General features: G+C 53.5%; 2 protein-coding genes across 2 annotated transcripts in view; both read left to right on the top strand.

The window, feature by feature from the left end:
- Positions 1-3,329, top strand: part of LOC149523793 (uncharacterized) — a 30,540-nt gene extending 27,211 nt beyond the window's left edge. The window contains exons 6-7 of the mRNA XM_089781121.1: positions 321-438; positions 1,443-3,329. Coding sequence (XP_089637247.1) covers positions 321-438; positions 1,443-1,822 — 498 coding nt within the window. The 3' untranslated portion in view covers positions 1,823-3,329. The remainder of the gene's footprint in view (positions 1-320; positions 439-1,442) is intronic.
- Positions 3,330-4,554: 1,225 nt separating this feature from the next.
- RCE1 (Ras converting CAAX endopeptidase 1) lies at positions 4,555-21,366 on the top strand. The gene is made up of 8 exons (XM_075939274.2): positions 4,555-5,249; positions 8,044-8,146; positions 9,776-9,859; positions 10,399-10,477; positions 11,761-11,928; positions 12,555-12,626; positions 16,939-17,001; positions 20,906-21,366. The coding sequence occupies exons 1-8, from the start codon at positions 5,056-5,058 to the stop codon at positions 21,133-21,135; spliced, it is 993 nt and encodes a 330-aa protein (XP_075795389.1). The 5' UTR covers positions 4,555-5,055; the 3' UTR covers positions 21,136-21,366.
- The last annotated feature ends 6,364 nt before the right edge of the window (positions 21,367-27,730 follow it).

Genomic DNA, 27,730 nt, shown 5'->3' with positions numbered 1-27,730 from the left:
GCTCATCCAATGACATCCATACTTTTTGAATAAAGTACCAATCACAGAGATATGTCGAGCCACCAGTTGGATGTCCAGACACACTCATTAATCACTACCCAATCATATAAAGCTGTGGGATAGCTACCCTAAATGCAACTGTACTGCCAGACCTGGAGCACTATGCTTGGCTGTGGGAGTAGTGCAGTCAGCTCTGCATGGCTGCTGGGGACATACTGCACTTTTGCATCAGTTCAGCCTCCCCTAATCAGTTCTCCAATGTAGCCAGATTGATAGAACTGTCTCCTGCTCATCAAACTTCTGAAGGTAACTTTCAACAGCAGGTACCTGAAGATGCCAACCCAGCACAGCTTGCTGCATGTGACTTACCAACAGCTGGCCAGAAACCATCACAGGAAGAGGTATCAGACAGCATCAGTTCTGTCGATTCAGAGCCAGGTAAGAAAATGTACAGAGGATACATATAGCCCCTGCACACACACAAAGCTCCTCCAGATTATAGCCACCCAGAGATTCCACAACTCCTCTTTCTGATGACCTCACTGGGACTTGGATACAGCCACCTTTGTACTAGCAGAGTAGATAGATAGGCTAGCGATTCACAGAACAACTACATTTTGTCTGTTATTCTTTGCATGACTAACATTTAGGGCTCCTCCTGTGCAAGACTCTGCACAGATTCAGATTCACCTCACAGAGCACTGCATAGACCCACAGTGAGACAATCAGAATAGACACAGGATGGGAAAGGAAACAGAGGCACTGAGAGAGGAAGGGATTTCCCCAATGTCATGCAAAAGCTCAAGAGTCTTGTGCCCTGCTCCCTTGGCTGGTCTATCTCTATCCTTAACACCCTTCAATTTCTTATTCCTTTCTCTAACCCCTTCACTCTCCTTTCTCCACTGAGCAGTCCCACAATGACTCCAAGATCATTTCCTTGTGCAATTACTATTTCCATTACACCTACATTGGAGATGTTTGAATGGTCTTCTCTTGTCTGCATTCACACACACTCCAGTGGATTTTGCCCACCATTCGTCCATAGATTTCATGGCTAGGGACCATTCAGACCATCTGGCATAATCCTCTGTATCAAACAGACGAGACCTGGTGGAGCGAGGACGAGTCATTCCGAGAAATATCTGATCTGGATGTAAAGCCATTAAGCAATATAGAATCCCAACCAGCCTTGATAGGGAATCTCTCTCCTCATTAAACATTTTCCTCTTATTCCTAGTGTTAATTTATTCAGCTTCCAGCTGCTGGCTCTGCTCAGTCTGTGTTTACCAGATTCACAAGCCCCTAGGATTATATGAGGCCTTTGCTGAGCCTGGGAAAGCAGTCCCAATTGCATAAAGCTTGGTTTCAATGTAGCATTTTCCAGCAACAGAACAATGTAAGCCAGTTCACATGAGAGCATCGTGTTCATTTGATGTTTACAGCTTTTCTGCTGGGCAAAGCTGACTTGTGGGAAGAAATGAGTGAAACTAAGAGGAGGAAGACAGCAAACATGGAGAACAATGCAAGTGGGGCTCCAGAGCAAGAGCCACCAGGTGGTTCACAGGAAGGAACAGATAATCTCATGACAGACTTTGGCAGCCAGCTGTGTTCTTGCCTGTGGTGTCCCAAGGATGGAGCAGATGCCAGCATGTTCCTAGGTGAAAGAAAGGAGGGCTATACTGCTGTATCACTGAGCGAAGGCAGGAGCAATGAGAATATGTGGCAGGTTGGTCAGGGAAGACACTCTCCGGAAATAAAACTGGGCTTGAGCAAAAGGGAAGAACCAAACATGATGGCACCCAAGGGCCATGTTCTCCAGTAAGGAGGAGAGGTGTGTCCTGAAAGAAGGAGCATAGCCTTCAGAATAAATCAGTGCTGTGTTCTACAGGGCCTTCCTTCTCTACCTCACCTTCCCTGTCTGCAAAATGGAGATAACACAGACCTAGCTATCTAGGGAGCTGTGGCCACAGGTATTAATATGTATAAAGTAGGGATGTTAAATATTGGTTAATTGAATAGTCGATTAACTTCATGAATTCTTATTGGTTAGTCAACTATTCTATAGTCCCTGGGGGTGGGGTTGGCAGCTAGTCACTCCAGCCTCACTCCTGAGGAGCCCCTTGCCATTCCACACTGCTGTGTCTCTATCAGAGGCAGCAGTCCGGGGTGTCAGGCAGGAGCTGGTCTGTGAGGGGAACCCCTCGCAAACTGGCTGCCTGCCACCCTGTGCTGCTGCTCCTGTCCAGGGGGGTGGATGTCTAAGCTCCCAGACCCGACACAAGCTGGAACTGAGCCAGGCTGCCTGCCCATCTGGCTCCTAATACACTTTAAATGCAGAGATACAATGGGAGTAGGTCCTGAACCCAGTGCAAGCTGGGCAGCCTGCTGAAAAATTTATAGGCAAGTGGCAGAGGGGAAATGTGTTTAGTCTATGGCATTAAACTATAAGCTTTTGCTTATTGGTTAATCGGTTAATCAACTACACTGTTACATCCCTAGTATAAAGCATTTTGAGAGGCTTAGAGAGAAGGGCTAAGGATTATCTATCAGGACTAATGCGGAAACATGGCTATTGGGATTTCTTTTCAAAAATCCTGGATTATGCAAAAGTCTAGGTCTGGTTTTCAGATAAGAGCAAGGTGGGCTGAGAATCTGGAGCTCTAAGAGGGGAGTGGAGGGGTAGGGTCTAGTGGGTTAAAGCAGTGTGTGAGGTGGGATATAGGACTCTGGGTTCTAGTCCCAGCTCTGAGAAGGGAGTGGTGTCTAATGGCAAGAGTGGGGAGGGCAGGAACCCACTGACATCTGTGGGAATCACATGTACTTAGTATCTTGGCCAAAAGGGCCCTGTTTGGCACAAGGGAAACACCAGAAGTTCTTTGGATTGGAGACTTCTGTTTACAAAAGATACCTGTTATTAGTGGTCCCAGGATTTTAGAAGCCCAACATGAAAGGGGCCTGAATTTGAGAGTGATGGCAGTGTCCGGAAATCAGGGTCCTTACAGCAAAACTAGTTGGATGCTTAAAACATGAGGCACCTGATGTCACTCCTTGCTTTGGAAGAATTTGGCCTGAATGTGTGAGCAGTATCTGGGGTGGTGGGACATGGCCTCCAGATGCTACTGTAACTCCCTTGCCAGGGGGATAATTCTCTGCTCCTGTCCAATCACAGACCAATGCCTGTTTGTATTTGTCCTGCAGAGTGACCAGTTGTGGCTGCAGGAAATTTCCAATCTTTCTGAATGGACGTCCTGAAATGGAGCCAGCCCTAGCCAAGGGTATGAGATTAACTGTGCTCCCCATGCAAAGACAAATAAAGAACATCCATTCAATGGGGTTCTTGTTCTTTACTGTTGGATGACAATAGAGCCTAAAGGCCCTGATCATGCACTACGACACTTCTGTGCTAGGCACTATACAAAAGTGGTCCCAAATACCTGACACTGTTGTATTAGGAGGAAGGGAAGATGGGGATGGGGCTGTATGGAGGCCAGGATGTTGTGTCCAGATGGGGGTCAGGGCAGAGTGCCACAGCCAGGCTGCCATAGCCAGAGCAGAACCACATCACCAGGGCCTGCTGCAAGATCGAGTCTAAGATCAGGCTACTGCAGCCAGATGAGGACCAGGGCTAGGCTTTCTCGTCCAGATGGAATCTGGGCCGCTGTGACTGAAGAGTAGCTGGGGCAATGCAGCCAAAGAGGACTGGGCCCGAATGGGGACTGGCTGGAGCGTTGTGGCCAGATGAGGGCTGGGGGCAGAGTTGCTCTCTCACCCCCCAGCAGGATAAGGTTGCCAGGTGTCTGGTTTTGAACTGGACAGTCCAGTATTTGAGCTTCCTGTTTGGGAAACAAATTGAGAAAATATAAATGCCCGGTATTTTCTAAATAAGATGTAATGTAGATTGTGATGCAATGTCAAGTGTGTCCGGTATTTTTGTTGAAATCATCTGGCAACCCAACAGCAGGATTGGGGCCAGACTGACTGCCTGTGGGTCCTCGCTGGATCCCATCAACCACAGTGGGTTGGATGACAGTCTACTTTGGGCCACGGGGGGCAGCCCTTCCCCAGATGCCACTGGTCCCTGGCCTGCGCTGTTTCATAGAATGCCTGTGCAGTGCTAAATAGGCAGCTGCACGTCCACTCAGCTTCCTGTGTGCTGCGGAACACCTGTTCCTCAACCTGCGGGAGGCACTGGGAGGGAAAAGAGGAGCAGGAATGGGGAAGAGGCAGAACAGCAGTGGGGTCTTGGGGGAAGGGATGGGGCTGGCAGTGGAGGCTCTGGAGAAGGGGTGGAGTAGGAGTGGAGGTAGGGATGCTGAAGGATTGTAAGGGAAGGAAATGATGGGAGAATGCTGAGGACCTGCTTGCTTGCCTGTGCACCTACCCAATGATGGGAGGGGTGGCAGAGGAATGCTAGGAGGTGACTGGGGAGTGCTAGGGAGATATTGGAGGGGTGGGTGAGAATGCTAGGGGAACCATGGGGATGGCTGTGAGAACTGAGGGAGTAATGGGGGGTGATGGGGAGAGATGAGAGGGTAGTGGAGAGGTGGTCCCGAGTGTTGTGAGGTGGCTGAGGCAGAGTACTGAGGAGGTAGCTGAGGCAGTGTCCCAGAATGCTGGGAGTAGCAGGAAGAGGGGTGACCAGTGAGGACAAGAGAATAGTGGGGAAGGAGGGTGACAACGGAGGGTGTGGCTGGGGCAGTAGTGGTGAAGGGGGGTGAGGGAAATGCTGAGGAAGTAGCTGGGCGGAGGGTTGAGGGAAGGAGTAACAGGGAGGGCTGGGTGTAGTCGGGGAAACTGGAGAGGCTACGGGGAGGGAAGCAGGGGTGACTGGGAAGAACTGGGATGCAGTGGGGGTGACTGGAGAACGCGGGGGTCGCCGGGCGGGTGCGGGGGTCGCCGGGCGGTTGGGTTGCTCGGACGGGACGGGCAGGTCCCTGGCGCTGAGTGTGTCCCGGCGAGGGGAGCGGGCGCTATGGGGGTGTCTCGGCCCAGCCCGGTCCCTCCCTCGCTCCCGCCTCTCTCCCGTCACTGGGGGCGGGCCGGGCCGGCCGGGCGATGTCGGCTGCAGCGGATGCGGCCCCAGGCGGGCCGGAGGCGCCGGGCCCGGCCAGCTCTCCCTGGGTCCCCGCTGGCGGGCTGGCGCTGGGCCCCGGCTCCTCCGCGCTCTGCTGGGCCGCGCTGCTCGCCTGCCTCAGCCTGGCCTGCGCCTACGTGGGCAGCCTCTACGTGTGGAACAGCCACCTGCCCCGGTGAGTGCCCCGGTACCCCCCTCCCTACCCGGTACCCCCCCGCCTCCCTTCCCGGGGAGTGCCCCGGTACCCCCCTCCCTACCCGGTACCCCCCCGCCTCCCTTCCCGGGGAGTGCCCCGGTACCCCCCTCCCTACCCGGTACCCCCCCCCGCCTCCCTTCCCGGGGAGTGCCCCGGTACCCCCCTCCCTACCCGGTACCCCCCCGCCTCCCTTCCCGGGGAGTGCCCCGGTACCCCCCTCCCTACCCGGTACCCCCCCGCCTCCCTTCCCGGGGAGTGCCCCGGTACCCCCCTCCCTACCCGGTACCCCCCCCCGCCTCCCTTCCCGGGGAGTGCCCCGGTACCCCCCTCCCTACCCGGTACCCCCCCCCGCCTCCCTTCCCGGGGAGTGCCCCGGTACCCCCCTCCCTACCCGGTACCCCCCCGCCTCCCTTCCCGGGGAGTGCCCCGGTACCCCCCTCCCTACCCGGTACCCCCCCCGCCTCCCTTCCCGGGGAGTGCCCCGGTACCCCCCTCCCTACCCGGTACCCCCCCCCGCCTCCCTTCCCGGGGAGTGCCCCGGTACCCCCCTCCCTACCCGGTACCCCCCCGCCTCCCTTCCCGGGGAGTGCCCCAGTACCCCCCTCCCTACCCGGTACCCCCCCGCCTCCCTTCCTGGGGAGTGCCCCGGTACCCCCCTCCCTACCCGGTACCCCCCCCGCCTCCCTTCCCGGGGAGTGCCCCGGTACCCCCCTCCCTACCCGGTACCCCCCCGCCTCCCTTCCTGGGGAGTGCCCCGGTACCCCCCTCCCTACCTGGTACCCCCCCCCTCCCTTCCCGGGGGGTGCCCCGGTATCCCCCTCCATACCCGGTACCCCCCCCACCTCCCTACCCGGGGAGTGCACCGGTACCCCCCCGCCTCCCTTCCCAGGGAGTGCACCAGTACCCCCCTCCCTACCCGGTACCCCCCCGCCTCCCTACCCGGGGAGTGCAGCAGTACCCCTCTCCCTACCCGGTACCCCCCGCCTCCCTACCCGGGGAGTGCACCGGTACCCCTCTCCCTACCTGGTACCCCCCCGACTCCCTACCCGGGGAGTGCCCCGGTATCCCCCTCCCTACCTTGTACCCCCCCCACCTCCCTACCCCGGTATCCCCCCTCCCTACCCGCTACCCTCCCCGCCTCCCTACCCTGGGGAGTGCCCCGGTACCCCCCTCCCTGCTCGGTGAGTGCCCTGGTATGCCTCCCTACCCGGCGAGTGCCCCGGTACCCCCCCACTCACTACCCGGTGAGTGCCCCGGTACCCCCACCTCCCTACGCAGTGAGTGCCCCGGTACCGCCCCCCCCGCCTCCCTACCCAGTGAGTGCCCCGGTACCGCCCCCCTCCGACTCTCTACCCGGTGAGTGCCCCGGTACCACCCCCCTCCGACTCTCTACCCGGTGAGTGCCCCGGTACCACCCCCCTCCGACTCTCTACCCGGTGAGTGCCCCGGTACCACCCCCCTCCGACTCTCTACCCGGTGAGTGCTCCGGTACCCCCCCTCCGACTCCCTACCTGGTGAGTGCCCCGGTACCCCTCCCCCCCGACTCCCTACCCAGTGAGTGCCCTGGTACCGCCCCCCCCCACTCCCTACTCAGTGAGTGCCCTGGTACCGCCCCCCACACTCCCTTCCCGGTGAGTGCCCTGGTACCGCCCCCCCCCACTCCCTACTCAGTGAGTGCCCTGGTACGGCCCCGCACACTTCCTACCCGGTGAGTGCCCTGGTACCTGCCCCTCCCACTCACTACCCGGTGAGTGCCCCGGTACTGCCTCCCCCCGCCCGACTCTCTACCCGGTGAGTGCCCCAGTACTGCCCCCCCCCACTCCCTACCCGGTGAGTGCCCCGGTACCGCCCCCCCCCCGACTCCCTCCCCGGCGAGTGCACCGGTATCGCCTCCCTCCCCAAACTCCCTGCCCCGGTGAGGGTCCGGTACTGTCCCCCTTCCTGGACTCCCAGACCCAGAGAGTGCTCCTGTACTGCCCTCCTCCCACAGAGCTTCCTGCCCCAGTGAGTGTCCCAGTACCAGCCCAATCCCCGTGACCCAGTAAGTGTTCTGGCACCACCCCCTCTCCTGAGCTTCCTGCCCCAGTGAGTGCTGATACTCCGCCCCCTCTCTGCCTCCCCCGCCGCCCCGAGCTCCATGCCTTGGTAAGTGGCCTGGCCCCCTTAGCCATCTACCCCAGTAAGTGTCCCCACATATTACTGATCTGCCCCTCCTCCAGAGCCGTGTGTCCTTATGACTGTACCAATCCTACCCCCAGGAGCCACCTGCCCGAGAGAGTGACCCCTGGTATTGACCATTCTCCCAAGAGCCAGCCAGCTGCCCTAGTGAGTGTCTCCTGGTACCAGTTCCCTCTCCCCTAAAGCCATCTGCCCCTGTGAATTGGCCCCACTGAGCTGCCTGCCCTGGTTAGTGCCTCCCTCATACCGACCCAGTCTCCCTGAACCACAAAGATAAGATAGGGAAGAAGGAGGGAACTCGGGAAAGGAGGATGAGGAAGGAAGAGAAATAAAGGGCAGAGGGAAATTGGTTGGCGAATTCTGCCCCCAACATGAAATTGTCATTAACAATAGGACTTGGTTCCCTCTCCTAAATAAGCTTGACACTCCTGGATTACATTAAGACACGCAAAGAGGAAAAGCATAGTCCAAGGTCACAAGGTGAGTTAATGGCAGAGCCAGGAACAGAATCCAGAAGTCCTGAAGTAGTCCCTAAGCTGCATGACAGAGCAGCCTCCCATTCCTCTGTGCCCTGAAGGTTTCTCTCCATTTGCAGTGACCATCCGGCTGTGATCAAACGACGATTCACGAGCGTTCTGATTGTCTCTGGCCTCTCGCCACTCTTTCTCTGGCTCTGGAAGGAGCTAACAGGTATTAAGGTAGGACTGTTATCTGATCACTTCCCCCTCTCCCCTTAATCCCCCATGGGTAAAATGCCTTAAGTGGGATAGCAGTCATGTGACTTGTGTAGCAAGCTGGGACAATCTTGAGGATGATAGAAGTAGTCATATGATGCTGAGCCTCCCTTGGATTCCATCGCCCCTCCTTCCTAGTTCCCATCAGGCACCTGGAAAAAAGGTTCCTAATTCCATCCGGGAGACTCCTCTAGGCTTTGTTCACAATTCCAAGTTTTGTCAACAAAATTTATGCTAACACCCTAAAATCGAAAAAACCAAAAATTGCCAGAGGGTGTTCACACTTACTCCCTCTGTTGACTGATCATGTCCTCATTGGTGGCACCATCATAGACAGTATGAGCAATGCACTGTGGGTATGCAGTGTTGTGGGAAGGCAGGGTCTTGGAATTTCTTTTGAGTTTTCCCAACCCACCCTCAGCTGCCCAGAGTTGAGTATCTCTGAGGTCTCCATGCTGGGAATACCAGAGCGGTGCAGCAGTCTTCTTCCCCCCTGCTCCCCAATGACAACAGTCTGCCTGCCTAGTACAGGTCAGAACAGGAACATTCCAATGATCTGCTCTTTAACAGCAGTGTCTACACTGGCTCTTTGTTGACAAAAAAAGGGAGGGGAAAAGAAGGCAGAGAGGTGGAAGTTAATGTTGCCAAGAGTGGACATTTTTCTGGACAAAAGTCACATTGTTGTATATACACTCTCACTATTTTGCCACTAAAAGGCAGTTTTTGGTGACAAAAGTTGGCGATGTAGACAAGGCTTTAGTTCAGGGGTGGGCGATAATTTTGATAGGAAGTCACTCCAAGATTTTGGTAAGTGGTCAGTGGCTTTACTTTTCTGTGGAGAGGTGCGGATCTGGGATTGAAGTTAGGTGCAGAAGGGAGCTCTGGGTGGGAGATTGGGATGCAGGAGAGAATGTGGGGTCTGGGAGAGAGTTAGGGTGAAGGACGGGGTTGTGACCTGGGCAGGAGATTGGGATGCAGCAGGGGGTGCAGAGTTAGGAAGGGGATATGGATGCAAAAGAGGATTCTGGCCTGGGGGAGGAGTGTAGGAGGGGCTACAGGGTCTGTGAGGGAGTTGTAACCGGGGGCAAGAGGAACAGGGGGAATGCAGAGAGTTTGGATGGCGACCTAGAGCAAGGAGTTGGGGTGTGGGAGGGGGTGGGGTGTCAGAGGTGATTACCTGGGCAGTTCCTGGCCAGCAGCCCAGCAGAACCCTCAGGCAGGCTCCCTGCTTGCCTCAGTCACAAGCCACTCAAAGCAGCCAGCTGCTGGGGCCTTGTGCCTTTCTCCTCCGAGTGCCCATGGGGGGAGAAACTTCTCGCACTGCCCCTGCCCCCAGCACAAATGTCACAGCTCCCATTTGCTGGAAACCACAAAATCTCTTCCCTCCTCCCACAAGGGACACTTGGTAACTAGAGACACATGGTTCCATCAGCTAGCTGCTTTGAGTGCCTGGGGCTGTGGCTGTTAGGGAGCTTGCCTGAGGCTCCCTGCAGGCCACAGTCCAGATCTAAAGGGGAGCTGACCGCAGAGCTGGGCTGGGGGGTGATGGTGCTTGCATGGTCCTGATCCACATGTGTGTTGTGTTTTGCTCAGCCAGGTATATCCCTGCTAGCTCTGCTGGGCTTCCGGCTGGAAGGCATCGTACTGGCAACTGTACTGCCCTTGTTGCTTACCATGGTATGTGTGGGGATAATGCCTTAAGGCTGCCTTGCTCCAAGCTGGCAAGCGTCTGATAGAGGCTCTGCTGGGAGCAGGTGCCTACTTTCTCTTGGGGGGGCCAATGGCTCGCCTGTCAAATTGCCTTTTCTCAGCTCTGTTAACTGTAGCCTGCCAGTGAACAGAGATGCCAGGCTGCTGGGGATAGCTCACTGCAAGGCATGGACTCCTCCTTGGTGGGGATGTGATGCAGGTTGATTTGCCCTGACCTTGCTAGAGGAACGGGCACAGCAGAGCTGCCCCTCTGAGATCAGTTGGAAGGATTGTGACTCACTGACCAGACAGGGCTTAATGGCCAGATGCAGAGTTAGACTGAGATTTCCAAACTGCCCAGGAGTTTTAAATGCACGCTAAAATGCCAGAGAATCACATGCCCGGGCCCTTTATGTGACATTTGAACAATGGCTGCCATCTGGGGGGAAGGGGTGACAGGACTGACAGCCAGGGTAACCCTAAATGCAGAAGGGGATGCTCACTCAACCCCTCTTTTTCTGTGCCAGGTCCTGTTCCTTGGACCCCTTATTCAGCTCTCGATGGACTGTCCCTGGGGTTGGCTTGACGGATTGAAGGTCATGTTTGGTAAGTAGGGATGCAGACCAAAATCGTCCCGTTGGGTGACGATGGACACACTGAGAGACAGTCTCTGCCCTGAGGAGATCATGGTCTCACTAGATAAAGTCTTGGAGGGGAACAGACTCACCTGAGACCATTGTCAGGGCCAGGATGACAACCCAGGAGTGCCAGCTCTCAGCACAATGTGGCTAGAACAGTGGTTCCCAATGTGTGGTCTGCAGACCCCTGGTGGTCCGCGACGGTACTGCTGGGTGTCAGTGGAAAGTTTTAAAATAAGGATCAGTCCCACCACAGTGGGCCCGGTCCTTTCTTTTTCTCTCTTTTCTCCCCCTCTTTTTTTCTTGATTCCCTCTCTTTTTTCTTCTTTTTTCTCTATTTCTTTCTCTTCTTTCTCTTTTTTTCTTGTTTTCTTCTCTCTTATTTCTCTTATTTCTTTTTTCTCTCTATTTTTTCTTTTTCCCTTTTTTCTTTATCTTTTTCTGTTTTTCTCTTTTTTCTCTCTTTTTACTATTTTCTTTTCTCTCTCTCTTCGCTCTTTTTTTCTCTTTTTTCTTTTTCTCTCTCTTTTTTTCCTCCCGCAGAGATGGGGGGTACTTGAAATGCTAATAGATTTAAAAGGGATCTATATGCTCAAAAAGGTTGGGAAGCACTGGTCTAGACTATGCTGCCTGTAACAACAATTTGCAGGGAGTGTTGGTGGTGAGCTAAGGGCACAGGTAGGCAGTAGGGATGTGAATGATTAACCAGTAACCATCATCCTTACCAGGTAATGCATGTGGGTTATGGTTAACTGTCAATGGCTGGAGTAGACCCCCAGCAGGGGCTGCTCCAGCCCAGTAAGGCTCCCTGAACAAAGGTGGGGGGCTCTCCAGCCCAGCTGGAGCAGCTTACGCCTAGAGTGGGCCCAACTCAGCACACCATGGGCAGGGGCGCTTCAGCCTGGCTCTCAGCTGGAGCAGCCCCCCCGTTCACCCCCATTTAAGTAGTTAACCAGTGAAACATAACATTTAACCAGTTAACTGATTAAATGGGATTTTACATCTCTAGTAGGCAGAGCTCTGTCTCCTGGGAGCTGCTCAGACCTAGAGAGAGTGCACAGGGATAAGGCAGGAGGTCCCTGAATTAGGGGTGGGGGCATCCTCGGCCTGGTCTGTGCTTTTTGCTCAGATCTATTGAGATGAAAGGCTCAAGCAGCACTAGGAGGGGAGCTCTGTGCCAGGCCTACACAAGACATTCCAGAGATCTGAAGCAGTGCCAGACATACAATGCTGCCCACCTTCTCCCTGCAGACCCCCGCTTCTGGGCTCTGTGCTTGAGTGACATGCGCTGGCTCCGCAACCAGGTGATTGCACCACTAACAGAGGAACTGGTGTTCCGGGCCTGCATGTTGCCCATGCTCATTCCTTGCACTGGCCTGGGGCCAGCCATCTTCACTTGCCCGCTCTTCTTTGGCGTCGGTAAGTACCCAGCACTACTCAGGCCTCCTGACCAAGCTTCCCCTTCCAGCCACTGAAAACACCCAGGCAGAGTCAACAGTATGGCTCAGAGCACAGCCTCTATCTCCTCCCTCTCCTGATTGATAGGATAGTGGGGGCAGAGTCAGGGGATATGTGGTCTAGGCCCAGCTTTGCTCCTCCTCCTGCCTTCCCACATCACTGCATCTCCCCACACCCAGTGGGGCTGAGGGGCTTGCACTGACTCCCTATTCTCTGGCTAGAAGGGCTCTGAGCAGCCAGGCAAGGGAACCAGTACCTACCAGGTTCTGCTTCTAGCCTTCTCTCCCCAGTCCCACTGAACATAAAGTGAGCCCTTCAGAGCTACAGTTATGGGTGGATCCTCTCCAGAGAGCTCCCTGGCCACAGGCATCACTCGGGGTTGGGGGGTGGTGCTTGCCTTGGGTACTGAAGCAGGAATTAGAACCCTACGCACATCCCCTTGCCAGGTGCCCATCAGGGCCAGCATTTTCACAGAGATGGGGAACAGGTACAGCCTGGTTCAAGCCGACTTCTTGCTAATGGAGGCTGGGGGAGTGGGGAGGGAACTGGGCTAGCTACAGACAGTGATGGGTATTTCCCTCTTCCAGCTCACTTCCACCATGTTATTGAACAGCTACGTTTCCGCCAGGGCAGTGTGGCCAGCATCTTCCTGTCAGCAGGTAAGAAGTAGTTGTGATGGTGATACATGTCCAGCGCAATTGTGGCCAGTCTCCTCTCTCTCCTGCCCCCAGGATTTCTGGGGCCCTATGCAGTACTGTTAAACTGGTGACCTATGTCTGATGGCAGCTGAGGGGGTTTGATAATTTTTTTAGAGATGGGATTTTATAATCCTCAGCAACGCACTAATGAAATATTTTAAAGCAAATTGTAAATTAAATCCCTGTTGCCTAACACAGTAAATGCAGAAACTGACAATATATATCTGGGGTTGGCAAATGCCTCTTAAATGGCTTCATGGAAACTAGGACAAATAACAAAGGATGAATATAGGCAAGCAACACGGGAATGCAGGGGCAAGATTAGAAAGGCAAAGGCACAAAATGAGATCAAACTAGCTACAGGCATAAAGGGAAACAAGAAGACTTTTTATAAATACATTAGAAGCAAGAGGAAGACCAAGGACAGGGTAGGCCCACTGCTCAGTGAGGAGGGAGAAGCAGTAACAGAAAACTTGGAAATGGCGGAGATGCTCAATGACTTCTTTGTTTTGGTCTTCACCGAGAAGTCTGGAGGTGTGCCTAACGTAGTGAATACAAGCAGAGAGAGGGTAAGTTTAGAAGATAGGATACACAAAGAACAAGTTAAAAATCACTTAGGAAAGTTAGATGTCAGCAAGTCACCAGGTCCTGATGAAATGCATCCCAGGATACTCAAGGAGCTGATAGAGGAGGTATCTGAGCCTTTAGCTATGATCTTTGAAAAATCATGGAAGACAGGGGAGATTCCAGAAGACTGGAAAAGGGCAAATATTGTGCCCATCTATAAAAAGGGGAATAAGAACAACCCAGGAAACTACAGACCGGTCAATTTAACGTCTGTCCCAGGGAAGATAATGGAGCAGGTAATTAAGGAAATCATATGCAAACACTTGGAAGGTAATAAAGTGATAGGGAATAGCCAGCATGGGTTTGTGAAGAACAAGTCGTGTCAAACTAATCTGATAGCTTTCTTTAATAGGATAACGAGCCTTGTAGATAAGGGAGAAGCGGTGGATGTCATATACCTAGGCTACATCTACACTGGCCCCTTTTCCGGAAGGGGCATGTTAATTTCAGCGATCGCAATAGGGAAATCCGCGGGGGATTTAAATATCCCCCGCGGCATTTAAATAAAAATGTCCGCCGCTTTTTTCCGGCTTTTAGAAAAGCCGGAAAAGAGCGTCTACACTGGCCCCGATCCTCCGGAAAAAGCGCCCTTTTCCGGAGGCTCTTATTCCTACTTCAAAGTGGAGTTCCTCAAGGGTCTGTTTTGGGACCCGTACTGTTCAATATCTTCATCAGTGATGTAGATATTGGGATAGAGAGTACGCTTATTAAGTTTGCAGATGATACCAAACTGGGTGGGGTTGCAACTTCTTTGGACGATTGGGACATAATTCAAAATGACCTTAGCAAGTTAGAGAAATGGTCAGAGGTAAACAGGATCAAGTTTAATAAAGAGAAATGCAAAGTGCTCCACTTAGGAAGGAGCAATCAGTTCCATACATACAAGATGGGAAGCGACTGTCTAAGAAGGAGCATGGCGGAAAGGGATCTAGGGGTCATAGTGGACCACAAGTTGAATATGAGTCAACAGTGTGATGCTGTTGCAAAAAAGCAAATATGATTCTAGGTTGTATCAACAGGTGTGTTGTAAGCAAAACTCGTGAAGTCATTCTGCCACTCTACTCTGCACTAGTTAGGCCTCAGCTGGAGTACTGTGTCCAGTTCTGGGCACCACATTTCAAGAAAGATGTGGAGAAATTGGAAAGGGTACAGAGAAGAGCGACAAGAATGATTAAAGGTCTAGAGAACATGACCTATGAAGCCAGGCTTCATGAACTGGGCTTGTTTAGTTTGGAAAAAAGAAGATTAAGGGGGGACATGATAGCGGTTTTCAAATATCTAAAAGGGTGTCACAAGGAGGAAGGAGAAAATTTGTTCCTCTTGGTTTCTGAGGACAGAACAAGGAGTAATGGGCTTAAAGTGCAGCAAGGGAGGTTTAGATTGGACATTAGGAAAAAATTCCTAACTGTCAGGGTGGTCAAATATTGGAATAAATTGCCAAGGGAGGTGGTGGAATCTCCCTCTCTGGAGATATTTAAGAACAGGTTAGATAGACATCTGTCAGGGATGGTGTAGACGGAGCTTGGTCCTGCCTTGAGGGCGGGGGGCTGGACTCAATGACCTCTCAAGGTCCCTTCCAGTCCTATGATTCTATGATTACCACTTGAATGGTTCTTTCTCAGGTTCAGTGTTCTGCTAAGAGGTCTGGCAGCTTTCTGACTTTTAAGTTAACTAGATACTCTCTGGAGGAAGTGAAGCCACAAAACAGGACTAGGAAGAGGTGAATGGGTGGACATTAGGACACATTGGTGCCCCACATTTTCTGGTGCCCTACATATTCAGCTGCATATTCTGCCTCTGGGTAAGCAAGGCCTTGCCCCCAAGCCATCAAGAGATGCAGCCATCTCTGGGGAGGGGAATATGTATTGCATCACCGTATTGGACTCTCAGAAGCATAATGAGAGCAGCCCAAGTTAGCTGGGAACAAACTGGCAGCAATCAGAACCAGACAAAAAGGGATGCAGTAAATGGTGATTGCATTACATCAGTGGTCTTCAACCTTTTTACACCGAAGATCACTTTTTAAATCTCAGAACAGGCGAAGCTCTACTGCCCCGCCCCTTTCTTGAAGCCCCCCCCTTTCTTGAAGCCCCGCCCTCGCTGTTCTTCTCCTGTCCATCACTTGCTATCCCCAGCCCTTACTTACACACTTTATTTTTAAATTATGCGATATATAAAATTAAAATCACGTGTTTATAGTTATGAAATTAATGGTCTGTTTTTTATTCATGCTATTTAAATCTAAAATGAAGCATTTATAATCATACATTTTGTGGGGACAGAGTTCTGCGGCTGGGAGCAGGGAAGAAGGAACAGAGTGCTAGGAGGGCAGAGGATAAGGTTCTGCACCAGGGGACAGGGTGCCAGTGGGGACAAAGTTCGGGGAGTGGGGACGGGAATGGGGACAGGGAAGTGGGGACAGAGTTTGGGGAGTGGGGATGGGAATGGGGATAGAGTTCTGTAGCTGGGGACAGGGGGCTGGGGACAGGGTTCGGGGAGTGGGGACGGGAGTGGAGACAGAGTTCTGTAGCTGGGGACAGTGGAGTGGAGTCTGGGGAGTGGGGACAGGGTGCCAGTGGCAGCAGAGTCACCTGCATCTGCCTCCTCCCAGGATTCTCTCTCCCTCTCCCTCCATGGGAAGCCAGCACATGCCTCCTCTGGGCCCCCTGCAGCGCAGGGAAACCCCAAGCGTGCCTGCCCCGGGGCTAACCCCCCCCATTCTGTGGCGGGGCCAAACCCCCGCTGGAGCCTGCACCAGGGACAATCCCCACCCCTCCCGCGGCAGGGCCAAACCTCCCTTCCGCGGCGCAGCCCCTCCCCTCTCGCAGCGCGGCCAACCCCCGCGGGCACCTGCCCCAGGGCCAAACCCCCCTCCCGTGGCGCAGCGCAGCCAACCCCCGCGGGCATCTACCCCGGGGTCAAACCCCACTCCCACGGCACGGCGTGGCCCGGCCAACTCCCTTCCCTCCCGCAGCATGGCCAAACCCTGGGGCCGACTCCTGCTCCCGCGGCGCAGGGAAACCCCTGCGCCCAACTCACCCCTCCGGCGCCAGCGGCGCAGGGAAGCCTCAGCACTCCTCCTCTAGGGCCAACACCCCCTCCCGCAGCACGCAGCAGAGCTGTGGGAGGGGGATCGGCCCGCGCACTTCCGAAACCCCCGGAAGTGATGCGGGCTTCAGAGAGGACTTCCGTCCACCCCGCGGGAAGCCGGCACTACACTAGAGGTAGGTAGTGGGGCTTCTCGGGGGTGAGGGGGAAAATGGGGGGCAGGGTTGCCCGAACGCCTCGCGATCGACTGGTCGAGGCCTTGCAATCGACCAGTCGATCACGATCGACGGGTTGATGACCACGGCATTATATCATTAAAGGGGACCTAGAAACAGATGAAATAGCCACCAAAGGGATAATACCTAGAAAGAAGAAAAGTTAAGGGCAGAACAGGGAAGGAAATCAGCTTACAAAATACCTTTTAGACAAGAGGAAGGTTAGTTATTCAATCAGTGAAGATGCCAACACATCAAAGAATTCAGGTCTTTATTGAAGCTGAAATTCAAAACAGTACGAAAATATAATAGTGGGGTTTAAAAAGTAAATTGTAAGCTATAAAGTAAGTTTAAACTACCTAAGACTCTTCTCTCTCCTGCAGCGTTCCAGTTCTCATACACAGCTGTCTTTGGGGCCTATACAGCATTCATCTTCATTAGGACAGGTTGGTGATGCAGGCTGCCTTCTCATGCAGCGCAGAAAACACAGTTGTTTAGACAAGCCATCCCTCCCAGCCTGGCATGTAGCCACGAGGGCTCAGTCCTTTCACCGTCTCTGTCTCCAGGCGTTGAATAGAAAATCTTGATTCTTCTTTGAGTGATTGCTCATGTACATTCCAAGTTAGGTGTGTGTGCCACATGCATAGTCGTAGGCTTTTCCCTAGCAGGTCCCTTAAATCTGCAGTGGAGACCCCTAGACTGGCACCAGTATGGAAAGGTATATAGCCCACTGCCGACCTGCTCCCGTCCCTCAGTTCCCTCTTGCTACCAGTGACAGTTGGAGCTATCTCTCTCTCTTGCCTCGAGCAAGTGTTCTCTAGCTTTATAGTGTAGACAGTTAATTGTTAATTAATTTGTAGATTAGTACTTAGTTGTGAATAGTTCTACAGGTTTAAACAATGTGTAAAGTGCCAGAAATTTATGCCTATGGGGGATTATTGTCTCAAGTGTCTGGGAGTGGTACACCTTGCACATAAGTGTAAGTTCTGCAAGGCTTTCAACCTAAGAACACGCAAGGACAGGGAGTTTTGTCCTTAAGAACTCCTTATGGAAAATTCTTTGTACCCCCATTCGCTGTCCCAGGCCTTGGGGCCTTAACAGGTGGCCTCAGTATGGTGAGAACCAGTGTCGGTGCAGAATATGGCACCTCTGTGCAAAGACTTGGAGAATTCTCCACCACACTGCCATTCTCCAGCACCAAAGGCACTGGCCCGACACCATTCCCGTTCTCTGGTGCTGTGAAAGCACCAGAAGCTCCCAGAGAGGGAAAGATCACCTATTGCAAAGGCAAAGAACTTGAAAAGGGTGCATCCTGTGCCAGGACATCCTCTGGAGCCGAGTGCCCAGCTGACAACATTCAGTCCAAGGAGAGTCAGATGGGGGATGTCAACATGCTGTCCACCCCTGAGACACATGAGGCGGCAAGAGACATAGAGTTGACGTTAGGTTGCTCAGCCTCTCCAAGAAGTTCCCCAGTGCAGAAGTTGGCACCATTGGTGGTTTTAGGTCCAATAAGTCATGTGGAAAATCGGCTATGATGTGGCAGTCGCCACTGACATGGCACCAGTCTCCTCAGCACTGGTCACCTTGGGACCGATCGCCTTAGCACTGTTCCCAGGACAACTCACTGCAGCAAGGCCATTCTAGGGACTTGACGCTGGCACAGCGCTCCCCAGCACCAACTGATATGGTCCCGCCCTGGTCCCTCCCGTTCAGCTTCGACTTCGGAGTCTGAGCCAGAATAGTAGTGGTCACAAAGGAGTTGCAAGAGGCACTCTTTGGCTTCCCTGGTAAGAGACCCACCTAGGGGTGTGGACCAGCTTCCATCTTCACAGCCTTGCAGATGGTAGCTACTCAGCAATTTGGAACTCCTTTGCAGTCCCAACGCTGGTTCTCACCATACTGAGGCCACCTGTTAAGGCCCCAAGGCCTGGGACAGCGAATGGGGGTACAAAGAATTTTCCATAAGGAGTTCTTAAGGACAAAACTCAGTGTCTGCCTTGCAGATGGTAGCTACTCAGCAATTTGGAACTCCTTTGCAGTCCCAACCGGCACCACAGTCACCTTCCAGACAGGATCTAAACCCTGTTCCGGAGTGGCCCGGTTCCGATTAATGGCACCTAGGAAGTGGAACTATCCCAGACCATGAGCAAGCTGGTACCAGTGACCATGGTCAAGCACTTCCGGTACTGGTCTTAGTACCAATGGTGGAGCAGGACTCAAGCTCCCTGGCCTCCCCTCTTCATCTTCTCTAGATGAGGCAGTGGCAGGATTGTCAATGTCCCTGCCACCCATGGATAGTCGGGCCCATCAGGATGTGGTAAAGCAGCTGGCCCAGAATCTTGGTTTGCAGGCTGAGGAGGACATAGATCCTATGGTGGACATCTTGTTGCCTGGGGGGGGGCCCTTCAGGTGGTCCTACCCTTTTATCAAAACGATCTCCTCAACAATGAAATCGCTTTGGCAGACTCCAGCTTCCATTCCCCCCACAGCCAAAGGGGTAGAGCGTAGATATTTTGCCCCTTCCTGGGGGTAGGAATATTTGTATACCTACCTGCAGCCGGGCACACTCATGGTGGATGCAGCAAATGCCAAGTAGAGGCAGGGACCTACTCCTAAGTCAAAGGACTCCAAAAACTTAGACCTCCTAGGCAGAAAGGTCTACTCGTCAGGTAGTCAGTCTACAGCTAAAAATCTCTAACCAACAGGCTGTCCTGAGCCAATACAATTACAATTCATGGGCGACCATGGGCAAGTTCACATGGGCGACCATGTGGCTCCTGCCACATCCAAGTTTGGGGCACCAGTGGAAGAAGGGAAAATCATTTTGAGACCCTCCTTACAAGCAGCCTTAGATCCAGCAGATTCATCAGCCCACCCTATGTCCAGGGGCATACTTATGAGGAGCAACTCCTGGCTTCAGGTCTCAGGGATACCCCTGGGGGTCCAGCAAACTATTCAAGACCTGCCATTTGATGGGTCAGAGCTCTGTGCTTCATACCCTTGAAGACCCGAGGGCCAAGTTAAAATATTTGGGTCTGAATACACCATCAACCCAATGTAAACGTTTTAAACCCGCACCCCTGCAATGCTAATACCCGCCTCAGCAGCGGCAGGACTTTAATAGAAGGGACAATCGCAGAAATCACAAGTGGCCTCCAAGTGCAAATAACAACAGTGGAGGCAATAACCAAGGGCAATCCTCTTCCAGGCAGCCAGCAGGGCCTAGGAAAAGCTTTTGAAGATGCACTCAAGGATGGTGCTACAGTCTCTCCTCTGGATCCAGTTCCCATCATACCATTTTACTTATTTCACAATACTGATTTGAAAACTTAAAACAAAATGATAAAACTCTCTCCTTGCCTTAGAATCAGCATTAGACACAATATTCTGGCTGGTGCACCTTTACCAATGGTAAGGTAAAAGTCCTTTCTGCTTTCAGAAAGGGTGGCTGGCAAAATACGAGACACATTACTTTGCATAAAGATGCATGGCTATGGCATGTTTCCCATGTATCCCAGGACCTTTTTTTTTTTTTTTTTTTTTTTTTTTTGCCTGTTTTCCACCCAAACCCTCACCCCACTCCGAGAGACCCGTTCCTGCACATCCTGAATGTTAGATGAGCATTAGCCTTTATCTAGAGTGCACTACCCCCTTTCGGAAATCAATCCAGCTGTTTGTTGTGGTAGCAGAGAGAATGAAGAGGCTTCCAGTCACCTCCCAGAGGATTTCTTCTTGGATCACAGCCTGTATCTGCATGTGCTATGATCTAGTGAAGGCTTTCCACTTTCCGCCCACTCAGCCCAAGCACAGGCTTTGTCAACAGCTTTCCTTGCTCATGTCCCGATTGAAGACATTTGCAGAGCAGCTACATGATCATCTCTTCATGTCTCATTATGCAATCCGGCAACATGCTAAAGATGACACTGCTTTTGGGAGGGCAGTTTTGCAGACAGCAGGTCAGTGAACTCCAACCCCTCCTCCATAGTGCAGCCTGAGAGTTATCTAACTTGGAATGCACATGAGCAATCACTCAGAGAAGAAAAGGCAGTTACGTTACTTCCGTAGCCGGTTCTTTGAGATGTGTTGCTCATGTCCATTACAAAACCCTCCCGCTTCCCCTCTGTCAGAGTAAATCTGCCAAGAAGGAACTGATGGAAAAGAAGGTCAGCAGTGGGCTATATACTTTGCCACACTGGCACCACTGTAGGGGTCTCTACTGCTGACCTATGGGTCCTGCTAGGGAAAAGCCTTCCAACGCGTACACCTGACTTGGAATGTACATGAGCAACACATCTCAAAGAACACGTTATGGAAGGTACGTAACCGTCTTTTTCTTCTTCCATCCAGGACACCTGATTGGCCCTGTTCTGTGCCACTCCTTCTGCAACTACATTGGCTTCCCTGCCATCTGTGCAGCCCTGGAGCATCCCCAGCGCCTCACTGTTGTAATCTTCTATGTTCTGGGCATGGTGCTCTTCCTCCTGCTCCTGCACCCCATGACTGATCCAACTTTCTTTGGAGACATTCCAATTTGCTCTCTGTCTGCAGCCAGGTCCAGCATCTCTGTGTGCTCCTGACACCTGGGGCACGGGTTTCAAGACCCGACACCCATCCCTGCTGAGAGCAAGAGATATATTTTTTTATTGCTAAAGTACTTTGGAAGATGTGCCAACTTGTCGTCATTATTCTGCTGATGGGGGGGGGGGAGTGCAGCCCCCCAAAAAAACTACCTTCATAAATTACCACTGGTTAATCCCAGGTGACTAACTATGCACTTCCTTATTAAATATTTTTGGATGTAATGTAAAGTATACAGTGCTCACTTTATATTTGTATTACAAATATTTGGGCTGTAAAAATACCTATTGCATAAGTGCAACTGACCAATTTTTTTTGTTACATAATAGTACTAAAAACAAACGTAAAACTGTAAAACTTCAGTGCCTACAAGTACACGCAATCCTTTGTTTACATTTATGGGAGCTTATGTGCAGATATAAACATTTGTATGCCCCCTTCCCTGCTTCAGTGACCAATCCAGTAGGCATATTTAATGAAGTATGCCACCCCTCCCCCCACATTTTACAATATGTTCATTTTAAGTGACATTTTCACTGTAGAATTAACAGAAGGGGGACGCTACCAATGTGCATTTTCTAACGATAGAGCACTTTAGCAGGTAGCCTGAGGTGAAGCTCCCAAAAAGATAGGAGCAGAACCTGACCACTTGTTTAACACCGCAAATATTTGTTATCAAAACTTAACGTGAGCACTCAGTAAAACTGAGCAATGTAGACTCGCTAGGAAAAAATGGGAACCCCTGCTCTGATGAACGCGACTGGGGCGAGCGAATGCAGAGACCCTGCAGGCTTCTGCTTGACTTGTTTGACCCGCCCAAGGAGCCGCGCAGCCAAGGTGTGAGCCGGCCCCTAAAGCTGCGCGGCGGGCGCTCGCTGGACTGAGACACCAGCCTGCAGGGCGCCCAGCCCCGAACCGCTCCGCCTGGCTCCCAGGAAGCTGCAAGCGGGGCGCTGCTGGGGGCCGGCGTTAGCCACCCCCATAGGCAGGGGCATGAGCGCGGCCTAGCCCGCCCCCGTTTGCACACGTGCCCCTGCAGGCTTACTTGCCAGAATTACTCTTGACGGGGGCGGCGCGCACAGCTACGGCTACAGGCACCGCTCCGCGGGCCGCTTCCGGGCTTAGACCCCTCCCCATTGGCCGCCGCCTCCATCAATACGGGCTGGATCCCCCCCCCTTCCCAGGGGTGGGCACTGTCGCAATGTGGGGCACTAGGGCGCAGGCGCAACTTCGGGGCGGGGGCATGGCCGTTTCCAGGACTCTGGAGCCGGGGTGGCGCAGCGAGAGTTCTGGCCCCAGAGGCTCCTGCCAAGGCTGGGCTGGGCGGGGAGCGCGCGCTGGGCGAAGCCGCACTGGGAGCGCAAGGCAGATGTGCAGGGGGCCGCCCCAGCGGGCTGCTCCCCCAGGGATGGCGTCGGGGCTGTGCCTGCTCAAACCCTGCCCCTGCCCGGCAGAGAATCAGCATGGTTAGTGAGAACCAGCCCTCTTGGCCTTGGGATCCCTCCCTGCTCTAGCAACAAACAGTCCCACTTGGGCGCTTAGAACTGTACAAGGATCTTCAGTCACACCCCTGCATTTTGCTCTTTGGGCACGTGTTTATCTAGCAGTAGTTTCGAAGCACTAGAGTCACTGCCACTTCAGTCTCCACTCCCCGTCCCAGTGCCCTAATGCAGTGTTTCTCAAACTGTGGGTCGTGACTCCCAGGGGGGTCACAAGCAACTTAGAGGGGGTTTGCAGCTGGATTTGGTTTCTCACTTGCAACCCTCTTCCCCGGGCCGCGAAGAGCAGCAGGGCAGTGAAAGGCATCCACTTGCAAGCTGTGCGGCATGGCCGGGCCGTGGGGCTCCAGGAGCGTGGCTCAGCAGCAGGAGGAGGAGGCAAGGCGACGGGAGAGTGAGGCCGATGCAGGAGTGGATGCACGAGGGGCTGGCCAGGCATGGTTGCTGGGTGACCCAACGCTTCCCCAACTGGGAGAAGGTGGGGTCCCTCAGGCAGGGGGCAGGGGGATTGGGTTGGGGCAGAGGACCCTCGGGGTCAGAGGAGGAGGCAGAGGAGACATGAGAGAGGAGTGGAGGACAGAGGAGAGGAGAGAGAGTAGGAACCAAAGGGACACAGTGGAAAAGAGTCATAGAGGAGAAAGAGACGGGGGCGGGGGGAAGGAGCCTGCAGGGGGGAAGGGCGTTGAGGACCGCAAATGCCTTGAAGGAACCCCAGGAGGGCAAGGAGTCTGGTGAGAAAGGGGGAGGAAGTGACCCAGGGCAGTGAGGGGGAGGGAGGTCACACAAATTCATTTAGCCTATTAGGGTGTTGTGGTATCACAAAGTTTGAGAACCCCTGCCCTAATGAATCAAACACATCCCAGGAGAAGTAGTGACTTAACTTCACCAACAGAGGCACTGAGAGCCAACAAGGGAATGGTATCTTCCCCAGGGTCATATAGGCCTGGACAAAACTTCCCTCCTAGAGCTGGAGCTAGGAGCCAGGTACCCTAATGGCCACAGTAAAAAGATTTAAAAAGCCCTGTTCACTCATCCCAGAGAGATACTCCCCCATTCCTCCACCACAAGACAGATGCAATTTTAAAAATAACAAGCAACCAAAACCTCAATTAGCGGGGGGGGGGGGGATTCTTATGGCCCAATCTGCCTGACTCTGCCTTATGCACCTCAAGAAACTATATGGGCCAATGGCCTGCCACTGCAGGGGCAGGCAAAATACAGTCTTTAGGCCAGATCCAGACGTTTGTTGGCCACCAAATGTCTGGATCTGGCCTGCCACTGTCCTGCAGCCCAGCAGGAGCCTCAGGCAGGCTCCCCAACTTCCACGCCCCAGCACGCCGCATGAAGGCCACATGCTCTCTGCATACTACTAGCCTGTGCCTGTACTGCAAGCATGCCTCAGGCAGCTCCCAATGGCTGCAAGATTGTGCTAGGGGCAGGGACAGTGCACATAGCCCTTCATGTGTGCACGCGCATGCTGACGGTGCACAGCGAGCAATATGATACCCACTGAGGCTGCTTTCAGTGGTGTGCAGGGGGTTGGAAGGCAAGGACCCCTACTTGGCTCTGGGAGGCTGGCCAGGAGCTACTTAGGTAAGCACCTCCCAGCAAGAGCCTGCATCTAGCACCCCCAACTCTTCCTGCCCCCTATTTGTTTCCCCTCCTGTACCCCTGCCCCAGGTCATAACTCAAACCCTCTCCACTCCTTGCTCCTGCATTCTTACCATGTACCCCACGGTCCTGCCTGAAGTCACACCCAAACCCCCACGTGCACACACCCCGCACCTTTGCCTGTCCCAGGTCACAACTCCCCTCCCGGATTCTTCAACCCCTCTTACACATCATACCCCTCCCAGCCCCTGCATCACCTCCACACCTCAATCCCCTGCATCAGGTCATATCCCCCTCCTTCATTCAAACTCTCCCAGACCCCACACCGTCTCCTGCAGCCCAAGCCCTTACCCTGAGCTCCTTTTGGCACCCAACTTCCAGCCCAGACTGTGCACTGCCTCCATTAATATCATGGAAGAGTGCAGCCCTTGAGCCCTTACCAAATTCTTGACCTACCCCCAGCCAGCCCCACCTCAAAAAAATTATTACCCACCTGTGTGGTGCTTCCTGCACAGCTGTTTTTATAGAAGGCTTTTTTCCCACCATGTTCAGCAGGAGGGATTAAGGCCCCCTACTTGTAGGGTTGCCAGGTGTCTGGTTTTCGCCCCGAAAGTCAGGTATTTGTGGCCCCTGTCTGGTAAAAAATTCCCAGAAAATACCAAACATGTAAAATGTCAGGTATTTTCTGTTTTTCTCGGACGGAAGGCCAGTGGGGACGTTTTTCCTTGCCGCGTCTGATGGGGGTGGGGACGAGCAGGGAGTGTGGGGATTTAAAGGCACAGCAACCTTTCCCCTCCCCCCAACAAGTTTGGTCTCCCATTTTTTGTTGGGTGTTTTTGCTGACATATTTGGGATTTTTTGTGACAGTATCTGGCAACCGTACCTGCTTGTCCTGAGTGATAGAAAACCAGCCAATCGCTGTAGATTTTGAGCACAGTATATGGGTGTTAGAGCAGCTGGGTAACCATGGTGACAGAGTGAACAGGACTTCCTCTCCCGTCATCCTCTGCACCCCTGAGGCAATGGGTTAGGCCAGGAGCCATCAGTCCTTGGCCCTAGGCTCCAGGCAGGGAGCCAGAAGCACTAGGAGCACCAAGCCCTGCAAGGAATGATACCTCAGGCTCCTCAGAGTTGGGAATAGAATCCAGGACTCTTAACTCCCCACCCAACTTCTTGCCACTGCAATCCACTAGATCCCCACACACACACCCAAAGAGCCAGGATTCTTAAGGTCTATCCCAGTCCTGCTATGGGAGGTGAGTTCCCGTTTGGGGCAGACCCCCCTCACCCCAACCCTCCCCCCCACTGGCTGGTTAAACACCACCAGATATGGCACATGACATTTTACACCTGCATTGAGCTGCTTGTCGCTACTTTCAAAGCCCTTTACAGCCTATCCCAGCCAACCGGTCCGCTCCCATCGGTCCTCTCCCATCTGCTCTCAAGAAGCCAGCCTCCACTGCCCACTCAGCATGTTTCCAGTCAAGCCCCTTGGGGCTCTCTCCTGCACCACTCCCCACCTACTTGGAAGGAGCTCCCCATAAACACACACAATGCCATCTCCTGAGCTTTCTGCCAATGCCTCTGCAGCACATTCCTTTGCCACAACATTTGCAGAAAACCTGACACGTCTCAGGCTGCTGGCGTGCAGTGAGCACGGCTTCTCCTGCTGACTTGAGAGGTCTCTTTGGTTCCCTGTCCAGCCAGCTCCACCTGTTGGCCTTGCAGTAGCTTGTGAGTGCTCTGGGGGCAGGAACGGCTTGGCTGGACTGTGTACAGCCGCTAGCAGAATGGGGCCCATGACTACTGTTGACAGCACTACTGACATCCCCTTGTAAATAACGAGCTTGCTGTTCAACGAGCTAGGCAATGGCAGGGCTTGACCTCTAGGCAGGAGTGAAGCAGAAGACAACTAGACTCAGAGCCACTGAAGTGCCTAATGCCCATGGACCCTAGTGACACATCCAAAGCCACACATGGCTAGGGGTAGAACTCAGGACTTCTCCTGTCCATAGGCTGTAGTATAGGGATGTAACAGTGCGGTCAATTAATGGGTAAGCAAAAGCCTATAGTTCAGTGGTCCCCAACGCGGTGCCCATGGGTGCCATGGCGCCGGCTGGGGCATTTATGTGCACCCGCTGAATCACCTGGGTCAGCCACATCTGTGCGGCACATGCTTGATGCCGGGCGCAGGGCGAGTGGGCAGCCCCTACCCCGGGCATGCGGCACATGCACGGTGCCAGGTGTGGGCGGCCCCCGCCCCCAGATGTGCGGCACATGCGTGGCCCCGCCCCCGGACACCCAGCGCGTGAGTGGCCCCACCCCCAGGCGCCCAGCAGCCCCGAAAGCTTGGGGACCACTGTTATAGACTATATGCATTTCCCCCTCCCCATCACCCCTTGCCAGTAGATTTTTTTTAGCATACTGGCCAGCAGCCCAGCTCAGGCCTGTCTTGCGATGTATCCAGGATCTACCCCTCCTGCAGCTCTGCATTTAAAGTATATTAGGAGCTGGACGGGCAGGCAGGCAGCCTGGCTTGCACGGGGCCCAGAAGCTCAGATCCCACTCCCGATGGGCTGCCCCTGTATCAGAGGCAGATGTGTAAGGCAACAGACAGATGGTCCACGAAGGGAGCTGGTTTTTAAACTGGCTCCCCTCATGGACCAAGTCCTGCCTGGCACCCAGCGCTGCTGCCTCTGATACAGGGGCAGCAACGTGGCGTGGCAGGGGGCTCCTCGGGAGTGAGGGCCAGAGCACACTGGCTGCCAGCCCCACCCCCGGGGACTACAGAATAGTTGAGAAACTAAGAATTCATGAGGTTAATCGACTATTCATTTAACCAACATTTAACATCCCTACTGTATTAAAGTCTTTGGGCTCGTCTTCATTGGGTCTTAAAGCAGCCTCCTGAAGTACTGGAGTGCCTGCTTGTGCAGTAAGTAAAGTGGCCAGCATCCGTCCCAGCTTGCTCTCCTTCAGCCTCGTCCAGGGAGAGCCGTGTGGACAGCGTTGGTTTTGGCTGGTTTTATAACACATGCTGGTCTGTGTTTATATTGGCAAAGGCTGGTCAGAGATGCCCACTAACATGGGGCTGACCGACAAGGAATCACAGGACTTGGGAGGTTTGAGCTCCCACTCCCTTCTTGTTTGTAATGGCAGGTGGTTTCCAGTCCCCGTGCCCCGGGCAGCAGAGTGCAGAACGCTCCCAGGAAGATCCCGCATGGCTACGTACATTTGCATCCACACTGACTCATGGGCACTTCACCCACCAGTGCTACTGCCAGAAGGACTCACAGGCATCGCCTTTGACCATCAGTACTTGTGAAACACCTGGGAACCTGAACGGCACAGCTCTGCTGACCTCTAACCCATATGCACTGATTCTCCCCACTGGCAAGCAACAGACGCATACACACGCACACACCCCTCCTGCCTCAGCCCAGGGGATAGTGTCTCCCACATACACCATACAGAAGCCAGGTGG

Source organism: Pelodiscus sinensis, chromosome 11 (genome assembly GCF_052426305.1).
Source record: "Pelodiscus sinensis isolate ZL-2025 chromosome 11, ASM5242630v1, whole genome shotgun sequence".
NCBI lineage: Eukaryota > Metazoa > Chordata > Testudines > Trionychidae > Pelodiscus > Pelodiscus sinensis.
The sequence above is the reverse complement of the archived record's forward strand: the minus strand, read 5'-3'. Positions and strand labels throughout refer to the sequence as shown.